This window comes from Macaca thibetana, chromosome 7, assembly GCF_024542745.1.
Source record: "Macaca thibetana thibetana isolate TM-01 chromosome 7, ASM2454274v1, whole genome shotgun sequence".
In the NCBI taxonomy this organism is placed as follows: Eukaryota; Metazoa; Chordata; class Mammalia; order Primates; family Cercopithecidae; genus Macaca; species Macaca thibetana.
In genome coordinates, this window is record NC_065584.1 from 111,925,333 (window position 1) to 111,936,566 (window position 11,234).

General features: G+C 36.3%; 2 protein-coding genes across 15 annotated transcripts in view; one reads left to right on the forward strand and one right to left on the reverse strand.

The window, feature by feature from the left end:
• Positions 1-11,234, forward strand: part of UBE3A (ubiquitin protein ligase E3A) — a 121,414-nt gene that overhangs the window by 85,994 nt on the left and 24,186 nt on the right. For all 14 annotated transcript variants that reach the window (XM_050797982.1, XM_050797987.1, XM_050797984.1 and 11 more), the window contains one exon: positions 10,475-10,618. In XM_050797982.1, the coding sequence (XP_050653939.1) occupies positions 10,475-10,618 (144 nt within the window). The remainder of the gene's footprint in view (positions 1-10,474; positions 10,619-11,234) is intronic.
• LOC126959065 (uncharacterized) overlaps positions 1-11,234 on the reverse strand; it is a 186,933-nt gene that overhangs the window by 69,637 nt on the left and 106,062 nt on the right. The window lies entirely within an intron of this gene.

Consider the following 11,234-nt stretch of genomic DNA (forward strand, 5'->3'; position numbering starts at 1 on the left):
AAAAAATTATGGAGTACTGTTGCATTATATGAATATGCAAAATGTGTTTTTTTACCTGTTGGTAGACAGTTGGATTGTTTCCAGTTTGGAACTATTGTGAATAAAGCTGTCTAGTCTTATTGTGGAAATGTTTTATTTCTCCTGGGCAAACATGTAGGAGTGGAGTTTCCAAAGCATATAGTAGGTACATATTTAACTAAAAGTGTCTTTTCCTCTTTTTTAATATTGGATTTTTGTATTTCTATTGACTATAGATATTTTCTTAAAATATAGCATTATGCCTTATCTTTAGTTTGCTTTTTTTTTGGTTTCAGTTATCTTTGATCAGCAGTGGTCCAAAAATATTAAGTAGAAAATGCCATGAATAACTCAAGAGTTTTTGATGTGTGTGTGTTGGTGGGTGTGGGTTGGGGAGGGAGGGTTGGTTGGTTGGTTGGTTGGTTTTTTTTTTTTTAAGAGACAAAGTCTCTATCATCCAGGCTGGAGTGCAGTAGCATGACTACAGGTTATTATAAACTGAAACTCGTGGGCTCATGCAGTCTTCTTACCTCAGTCTTCTGAGTAGCTGGTACCACAGTTGTGCGGCTAATTTTTAGTTTTTTTGTTTTGTTTTGTTTGTTTTTGTAGAAACAAGGTCTCACTGTGTTGCCCAGGCTGGTTTCAAACCCCTGGACTCTAGCAATCCTTCCACCTCAGCCTTCCAAAGTGCTGGGATTACAGGTGTGAGCCACTGTGCCCAGCCAACAACTCTTAAGTTTTAAAATACATGCTATTCTGAGTAACATGGTGAAATCTCCCACCTTTCCACCCAGGGCATGAATTATCCTTTTTCCAGTATATCCATGTTGTCTAGACTACCCACCACTTTGAGTCTATTGGTCAGATCGACTGTTGCAGTATCGCATGCTTGTGTTCAAGTAACCCTCATTTTACTTAATAATGGCCCTGAAGCACAAGAGCAGTGATGTTGGAAATTCGAATATGCCAAAGAGAAGCTGGGGAAAGTGCTTCCTTTAAGGAAAGAATTTAAAAATCATATGTTGAGGTTGCTAAAATCTGTGGTAAAAATGAGTATTTATGAAATTGTGAAGAAGGAAAAATAAATCATGAATGGTATATACAGGGTTTTTGCAATTTCAGACATCTACTGGAGGTCTTGGAAAGCATTCCCCATGGGTAAGTGGGGAATACCGTATATTCTATATAAAAGGCCCATTTCTGATATGTAGTTTATGATTATTTTCTCCAAGTCTGTGGCTTCATTTTCTTAAGTGTATTCTGGTGAGCAGAAATTATTAATTTTTGAAGTCTAATTGATTTTTTCTTTTATTTTTTTTGTCCTTTTATATCTTTGCCTAGCCCAAAGGCACAAATATCTTATTTTTTCTTCTAATACTATAATATAGGTTTAAATTTTATGTGTAAATCTGTGATCCACCACCAGTAAATTTTTGTGATGCTGTTAGATAGTGGATGTCATTCATTTTCTAAATAGTTTTATTTATTTGTTCCAGTACCATGTGTAAAAGAGACTTCTCTTTCCCCATTGAATTGCTTTTGCACCTTTGTTGAAAATCAATGTGTGTGTGAGCCTTGTTTCTGGAATCTCCATTCTGTTCTATTAATTTGTTTGGTCCTTTTGCCAAAACGACACTGTTATAGTTACTGCAGCTTCAAATCAGATGCTGTGAGTCCCACAACTTTTTCATTAGGTTGCTTTGACTCTTTTATTTGCATATAAATATTAGAATCAGTGAATTTTTACAAATGAAAAAAAGGGCAAAGCCTGCAGAGATTTTGATTTGGATTGCTTTGATCGGGGTAGGTCAATTTGGAGAGAATTCACATTTTAACAATATATTCTTCCAATCCTTGAACACCGTACCTCTCTCCATTTATTTAAATGTTTGTTAGTTTATCTCAGCAGTTTTATAAAGTTTTTAATGTTGAAATCATTTACTCTTTGGTTAGGAATACACTTAAAATATGTTTCTAATGCTATTAGTGGTATTTTTAAATACTGCTTTTCACTTGTTTTTTACTACTATATTGAAATAAAATTGATTTTTATATATTGACCTTGTATCCTATAACCTTTCTAAATTGATGTATTCTAGTAGTTATTTAGTAGATTTCATAGGGTTTTCTGGTAACCAGCTATGTCATCTACAAATCAAGACAGGTTTCTTTCTTTCCAATCTTTATGTGATTTATTACTGTTCCTCTGTTGCATTGGCTAGAACCTTCGGTAGAAGGTATTCTTACTTTATTCCTCATTTTATTGAGAGAGACTATAATATTTACCATTAACTGTGATGTTAGTTATAAACAAAAAGTTTGTGTTTCTCTGGGATTAAATACCAAGAGTCCATTTGGGGTTTTTTTGTGTATTTTCTAGGTATGTTCTTCCTTCATTGAATTGTTTTTTTCACATATGTTAAAAATCAGTTGAGAATATGTATATAGGTCTGCTTCTGAGATTTATCTCTTTATCTCTGTCATAGGGTTTTGTTTCATTTATTTTGAGGCTCTGTCATTTGGTTCATACCCACTTAGAATTACTATGTCTTGGTGATTGATCCTTTATCATATAAGATTTTTCTGTTTTGCAGTTTTCTTTGCTCTGAATCTGATAGGAATGTAACCATTTCTGTTTAAATGTTTGCATGATCTGTCTTTTACTATCATTTTACTTTCATCCTGTGTTGCTGAATTTGAAATGAATCTCTTGTAAACAGCATATAGTTGTCATTTTAATAAAAACTGTTAGTCTCTACCTTTTAATTTGTTTATTTAGACCATTTCTATTTAAGGTAATTATTGATATGTTAGGGCGAAGTCTGCCATTTTATTGTTTTCTGGTTCTGTCTTCTGTTTATGGTTATTTATTTATTGTGTTCCACGATTACTTGAATATTTTTTAAGATTTTCCCTTGATTTATTTGGTGTTTGGGTTTGTTTTGTTTGTTCGTTTGTTTTTTGTTTTGTTTTGTTTTGAGACGGAGTCTCGCTCTGTTGCCCAGGCTGCAGTGCAGTGGAGTGCAGTCGCACAGTCTTGGCTCACTACAACATCGGCCTCCCAGGTTCAAGCAATCTTCCTGCCTCAGCCTCCTGGGTAGCTGGGACTACAGGCACATGCCACCATACCTGGCTAATTTTTGTATTTTTATTAGAGATGAGGGTTCACCATATTGGCCAGGCTGGTCTCGAACTCTTGAACTTGTGATCTGTCCACCTCAGCCTCCCAAAGTGCTGGAATTACAGGCATGAGCCACCATGCCTGGCCTTTTATGTGTTTTTTATAGTTGTTTTCATGGTCATTGTGGGCATCACATTATAGATAATGTGACTTATCACCATTCACTGCCATCAATACCATCACTTGGAATGAGATGTGGAAACCTTAATTTCAGTTACGTCTCTTTCCCCACTTTTAAATAGTATTGTTTTGAGGATTAATCCTGTTAACAGTTTTTGTATCAGTTATCCAATATGACTTATAGAACTTATGAAGGGAGTGATGCTCTGTTGTATGTACCCATGTTTCTGTTATTTCCATTATTTTTCCAAGATTCCATCTTTTATTACTTCCATTAGCCAGTCTTCAAAAGCAGTTCTGCTAGTGAGAAATTCTTTTTTTCTCTTTCTGAAGATGACTTTATTTTCCCTTTATTCCTGAAGAATAGTTTTATTTATGTTGTTTGGGGTTCGCTCAGCTTCTTGAAGCTGTAAGTTTGTGTCTTTCGCCAAACATGGAAAATTTTCAACCATTATTTCTTCAGGTGTTCTTTCAGCGTCACTCTTGTCTCCATTCTAGGCCTCTAATGATACAAATGTTGAGTCATTTGTTATTGTTCCGCATGTACCTGAGGTATGGTTCATTTTTCAGTCTATTTTCTCTCTTTTGTTCAGATTTCTGTCCTTTGTCATCTTCACTCTACTGTTGAGCCCATCTAATGATTATTTTTCTCCTATTGTATTTTTTAGGTCTATAATTTCCATTGCTTTTTTTTCCTTGTAACTTCTGTTTCTTTGCTGAGATTTTCTATTGTTTCATTTTTGAAACAGTAGAACTTGTAATTGCTTGTCAAATCATTTCTGTGATGGCAGCATTAAGATCCTTGTCAGATAATTTCAACATCTTACTCATCCCAGTGTTGGCGTTGATTTTCTTTCCTTCATGTGATTTTCCTGGTTCTTGGTATGACAGATAAGTTTTGGATTGTGTCTCGGACATTTTAGTTATTATATCAGGAGACTCTGTACTTTTAAAAAATTTTAACTTCAGTAGTAACCTGTTTAGGTTTAGCATGTAGGTACTAGCATATATTTGTGGGCTGTGGTTCCAGTGACCATTTTTCAGAGCCTTTGTGGTGCTATTTTGGTTTGTTGCTTTTATCTCAGTCCACTGGGGCTCGCACGGGTTCCAGTAGTGCTGCTTGAGGGGGCTTCTCCAGGCTGAGCTGCACAGAGTGTGTTTGGGTGAGGGAAGAGCACCCCCACTAGATTTTCGTAGGCCAGAGAGTGCTTCGTGAGCCTTGTGCCTATTGTGGCAGGCTCCCCCTTGCTGGTGTTCCTGGCAGTGCTCCTGACCACATTGTGTCCCTGGGCTGTGGAACACTTACAGGAAAGGTGAACACTCCCAGGACCAGTTACAGCAGAATTCCTCCTGCCAGTGCACAGCATCACTGTGTCTCTGGACCATCTAGGAGAGTCTCAGGCATGGCTTTACTTGTTTTTGATTTTAAGATTTTTCCTCTGCCTTCAGTTTCTAGTAGTAGTATTCTGTTTTATTCACCTTTATGTTTCTTCTAATTTAGTTTTAGTTTTTTTGTGTGTGTTTGATGTGATTTTTTTCCTTGCATTTCTAATTACTCCTTAGTTGTGTCATGGCTTTCTTTTCTTCAGTTACCCTCATTCTGAAATTTCCCATTTCTAAGGATCTGTTATTTTTAAAATTCTTTTTAGCTCAGTTTGAAATTTGTTTACAGTTTTCATGTTTTATTTCCATATTTTTTGGTTTACTTTCATTTTCTGTAGGGACACCATTCTCATGTATATGCACATACTCTTTCTCTAATAATTATACTGTTGCACTGTGTTCTGTTGGTTATGTATTTATTTTTCTTTTTTTGTGAGGGAAATGAGTGTCTCATACTTGCACGAGGGAGAGATAGGCCAGGATAACTTTTCTTGCTTTTTAGGGACAGGGAGAAGTCTGTGTTTTTGTAAAATGGTCAAAAATATGCCCTTGTGCTTTCTGAAACTGCCGCCTTTACTCCTCTACCCCACACACACTATTTGAACTTTTTTTGGTCTTTATTATCTTTGATCTGGTCCATTTGGAAGTTATTCCCACAAGTTTTTCCTTGGTACATGGTTTGTTTTGGTGGGAGGATTTGGTATTCGGGAATTTTAAGGGCCCAGAGCTTACTGCATCATGATCCCTTTGTAATCATCTGCAAATTAGATCCTGTAGAACTTTTTTAAACTTTTAGCCCTGTTTTCAGATGGCCTGTGCTTTCCAGTGGGTTGGCAGTATTGAGGTTTTTCCTGTTCACAGGGCTGTAAGAAACCCAGTCAGTTACCTTCCATCTGCTTCCTTACTAACCAGTCTTGTACTTGTCAGAGCTTTGTTTTGTCCACTTATATGCAATGGTTCATGGTTTTGTTATAGATAATGTCTCTGGGTCTTTGGTTTTCTCAGTTTGCTCTTTTTGTAGGGGAGGTTGGGAGGGAATAAAACCAAAAAAAAAAAAAAATAAATAAATAAATAAATAATAACTATGTCACTGCTATCATCATCTTTCCAGAACGTGCCATCTGCCCTTCACCTGATTTCCGTATTTATCAGTATCATTAATCTGTTATCTCATTGGGATTGCAAAATGGCTGTTTAGGGAAAAAAAAATTCCATCTGCTTGTCCTACATATATACCTGGCACTGTTTTTTCTCATCATTGGATGCCATTCGATTACCTTGAAAAACAGTTCTACTGAAAAGGCATGATAAAATAGATTTAAGGTTTTTAGAGTAAGAAGTTAATGTAATAACTTTAATAGTGACAATTTAATTTTGTTTTTTGGTTGGTTTTGCTGCCTTTTTGAATATTAAGAACTCAGTGTTTTTGTATTTAATATGTTTCACAGTCATTACTCTAAATGATATTCAAATTCCTTAGCCTTCTTGTGCTTTTAAAATGACTCTATTAGATTTTGAAGTTTCTAGCTAATCTCGAACATTCAGTCTCAGTCCTGGAATAAGTTATTTTTCCAATAAATTGTTGGAGAATGGCATTTAGAAGTCAGATTTTAGATGCAAAGTATGGCCTTTGGTTTTGAATGTTACTACTTGTAGGCCTTATCAGAGGACAGAACTAGGAAAGTAATCTTTCTGGTGTATCCTGAGAATTATCCTACATCATTGCAGAGGTGTTTTCCATTTTGTTTTGTAGGACTGAATACTGCTACTTTGTGTGGATGCGGCATAGCTTATCAATATTTATAGGCATCGAGGTTATTTTTAACCTTTTGCTGTTAGTACTAATGTCACAGTGAATCCTCTTATGTTCATGCATTATTCCTTACATATGTAAGGTATCATTAAGATAAATTGTTAGAAGTGGGATTGTTGCATCAAATGGTAGATGCATATATAATTTTGCTAGATACTGCCAAATTCTCCTTTACAGAAAAGTAACATTTTGCATTCCCACCAGTTTACAACAGTCTCTCTTTTCTTAAAACTTTCCAAACATAATGTGTTGTTAAATGTGGATGTTTACTTATCTGCCAATTGAGAAATGGTATTTTACTATACTTACAATTTTTGAGTTTACCTCAGTTATGAATGATGATGGACATTTTTTCTTGTACTTAAGAGCTGTTTATAGTTTTATATGGTCTTTTGCTCATTTTGCTGCTCGGTTGTTTTCTTCATTTTTAGAAACTTTATATGTTTAGGAGATTAGTCCTTTAATGCTGGTAAATTTGCAAATATTTTTTCCCAGTTTGCCATTTGTCTTTTAACCTTGCTTATAGGATTTTTGCCAGGTGAAAGCTTTTATGTTTATGTAGTCATCTATTAATCTTTTTCGTTACTATGCTTTGATACGCATTTCTTTAGTTAGGTTTATTTTATTCATTTTCTTTGTTTTTTAATTTTCTAGACTCTGTCCTCAGTAGAAATTTTAGTCATATTGCTTCTTCTTTGGTCACCTTATAATAAAATTAGCCTTTATTTCCAAAATTACTTTGCATATTTCTTCAGTATTTTTTAGTATTCTTATTTCTATTTAAGATGTGCTCATTTCTCTCTGAATTTGTATTTCTCATCATTGGTGGTCTGTCTTGTCTGCTGCTACATTCTCCCTTTGTGTTGGAATGTGGTGTTACGAGTTTCCTGTTGTTTATGACTGAATTTTTCTGGTGTACTTTTGTCTACCGGAAAGTTTTGCTTCTCATTTGCCAGACTCTTTCCATAATAACTTTATTTGGACTTAGGAATTCTGTTTTTCTTGTTTATGTTTCTATAATAGATGTTACTTTTTTTCTGGACATGTTATTACTAGACCTTAGAGTGGAGCAGAGAGGAATTTGTATGGCTTTTAGGGGTCCTGGCTGAAGGCGTCCCTCTTCTGTTGCTTTAGTAAGGGCAGAATCACCACTTGCTGATTTTTCAGCTCCATCCACTTAATGAAGATTCTTTTTCATTAGCTGCTTCCACCTCTTTACAGCCACTTAAGGGACACTTCTGCTTTCCAAGGTACCCATCTTCCTTTCATGCATGGTGCATTCCTGAGCCTGCCATTGCTGGACCCAACTACTTTTCTGTAGTCCTTCCTTTAACCACCCCGTTGCCAGTGCTCTAACCTGCCCTCAGTAGTGCTCTGTTGAGGGGCGGGTGGTGGCGGCGGGTGCGGTCTGGCCTTAGGTGATCCCTAATCAGTATGATTCTGCACAAGCCACTCTTCGATGTAGCTCCTGCTGGACCCTGCTCATTTCCCCACTTCTATGGTATTTGGAGTTTATTGCTCTGTCTCCTAGTTTTACTCTAGACTTAAGTCATAGGGGTTTTTTTTTTTATTTCTCCCCTTTTTGATCTGGATAGATTTTTAGAGATGTTAGTAGGATGTGATCGATACAGCCACCACTTTTTTGTGGAAATCTGGAAGCCTCTTTATTTTTTCTTCAGCTTTCTAAATAAATGCATTCTTATTTCATTCAACGTGTTAATGTAACACACATAACACTTATAGGAAGAGACAAATTTTGTTCCCTAATTATTTTCATTGTATAAAATTTTTAAAGGTTGCATTTAAAAGAAAGACCAAAGCAGCAGCTATATAGCGGGACTGGTCATTGTGACCACTACTCATCTGCCACTTCCTGCAGGGTCTGTCTCTCCTCTTCGGTGGTGCTCTTTGATCTGCCTCCTTAGGTGTAGCTGGTTCAGTTAAGCTTCAGAGCCCCACTGCAGTTTGAGGAGGCTTTATTACCACCCACTGCAGGGCAGCTTTTCTGCTATGTTGGAGGGCTGTGTGCTACAGCAGACTTATTTTCTCTTGCCAGCCTCCCCAAAAGGAATGTCATGAACTGGGGTCTGATTCCTTTCCTCCTTAACTGAGAGATGCTCCTGCTAGTTTCACGTCCCGTTTTCTGTGGTTGTGTGTTTCTTTTTTGTTTTCTCTGGCTGACTGGTAGATTCGTAGAGGGGCAGGGAAGGGAAGTGGCAAGAGATTGGAGAAAGCCAAGAATTCTAATAAAACCTTTAATTTATTTCAGATAAATGGTGTTGCAGCAACAAAAATGCCAGCATTTTGGTAATAAAAATAGTATGTTGGAATATTAGAATATCAAAAACTAGAAAATTGTAATTACTGATTTGGGATGTGTGGTGTTCTCTGCTAACATTCTGGAAATAATTTTGTTTGTTTGTTTGTTTGTTGAGATGGAGTGGTGCTCTTGTTTCCCAGGCTAGAGTGCAATGGTGTGATCTCAGCTCATTGTAGCCTCCACCTCCTGTGTTCAAGCGATTCTCCTGCCTCGGCCTCCCAAGTAGCTGAGGTTACAGGCATCCGCCACCACACCCGGCTAATTTTTGTATTTTAGTAGAGATAGGGTTTCAACATGTTGGTCAGGCTGATCTCGAACCCCTGACCTCAGGTGATCCACCCACCTTAGCCTTCCAAAGTGCTCGGATTACAGGCGTGAGCCACCACACCAGGCTCTGGAAAGAACTTTCTGAATAAATATTAAAATGCATTTTATATAAGCGACTAAAAATACTTTTTTAAAAAAATGTTTTAATCTTAACATTATTTAGCTATAGACCAGGCGTGGTGGCTCATGCCAGCAATCCCAGCACTTTGGGAGGCCAAGGTGGGCAGATCATGAGGTCAGGAGATAGAGACCATCCTGGCTAACACGGTGAAACCACACCTCTACTAAAAGTACAAAAAAATTAGCCAGGTGTGGTGGCGGGCACCTGTAGTCCCAGCTACTTGGGAGGCTGAGGTAGGAGAATGGTCTGAACCCAGGAGGCGGAGCTTGCATGAGCTGAGATCGCACCACTGCACTCCAGCCTGGGTGACAGAGTGAGACTCTGTCTCAAAAAAAAAAAAAAATTATTTAACTATGAACTAGTGTATATATGTTTTATAGATGCCTGATTATTCAAACAAACTTCAAGATTGCACTTTATGAGCTTGTATTTCGTTTTTTAGAACTCAAACTAACGTAAGTGTCATTAAAACATAGCTTTTATTACATAGATTTTAGGAATGCCAGAGGATAAATCATTCTCTTAAAATAACTGCATGTGGCAGAAATGTCAGAATAATTCTCCTCCTCCATACACAGCACATATTACTTGTTAAAAGTATTCTAGTTCCTATAAAAATTGAACTTTTGTATTACTGCTATTAGGTATGTATATAGTTGTTTGCATTTGGGGCCAGTTGGTTGGGGCAGGGGGTCTTTTTTTTTCTTTTGTCCTTAATCTGTATCACTTTTCCCCCCCAAAGCTGAGTTAAAGGATGAGTAGACAAGGAGAATAATGGAGAAAGGATAAATAAAATATATACCCAAAGGCACCTGGAGTTAATCTTTCCCAGTATTCCTTTCAGTCTTTTTCAATTCATAGGATTTTGTCTTTTGTTTGTTACTGACTCTACATAATGTGATTATACCATAGTTTACATAGTCATTTCCTGTTATTACACACTTGGGTTTTCTCAATTTTTTACTATTGTAGTACTAATATTTTACTATATTGTAATCTAAATTTTTATGTATTCAGAACTGTTTAAGATAAATTTGCTTGGAAATTATTAAATCACCAGAAGTGATATTATCCTGATAATTAACTTCCAAGTTGTCTCTTAATATAGTTTAAATGCAAATCATAAGCTTATATTAGTACCAGTCATAATGAATGCCAAACTGAAACCAGTATTGTATTTTTTCTCATTAGGGAGTTCTGGGAAATCGTTCATTCATTTACAGATGAACAGAAAAGACTCTTCTTGCAGTTTACAACGGGCACAGACAGAGCACCTGTGGGAGGACTAGGAAAATTAAAGATGATTATAGCCAAAAATGGCCCAGACACAGAAAGGTAATGATTAAGTGGTGACTCTATACCTACTGAAAACCTTGCATTCCTCATCACACACATATGAACTGTCTTTATAGTTTCTAAGCACCTTTGTGATTTTATGTACAAATCCTCAAATCATATTAGACAATTGAGAAAATATTTTGCTGTCATTGTGTGAGGAAACTTTTAAGGAATTGCCCTAGTTAAAAATTATTATGGGACTCACATTGGTTTGGAATTTTTCAAATTAGTATGATTCATTTACTTTTTTGATTCCCAGCTTGTTAGTTGAAAGCCATGTTACATGATAATCTATTTAGAATGGTTACATTGAGGCTTGGAAGATTATCATTCGATTATGCTAGAATCCCGTTATCAAATCATTTTCATAGTCATATTGCCAGCAGTATTTCTAATAAGCATTTAAGAGCACACAGTTTGAAATCTTGTAAACCAGGTTTGAATATTTTCTCCACCTTAGAGGAAGTTACTTCTCAGTGACCTAACCTCTGAAGTGCATTTATTGATGTCCTCTCTGTGGTTTTGTTGTGGAAAAAGATTTAGTGAAATGAACTGTAATAATTAAATACCTAAAATGGTGTCTGGTATGTAGTAAAAACTCAATGGATAAGTA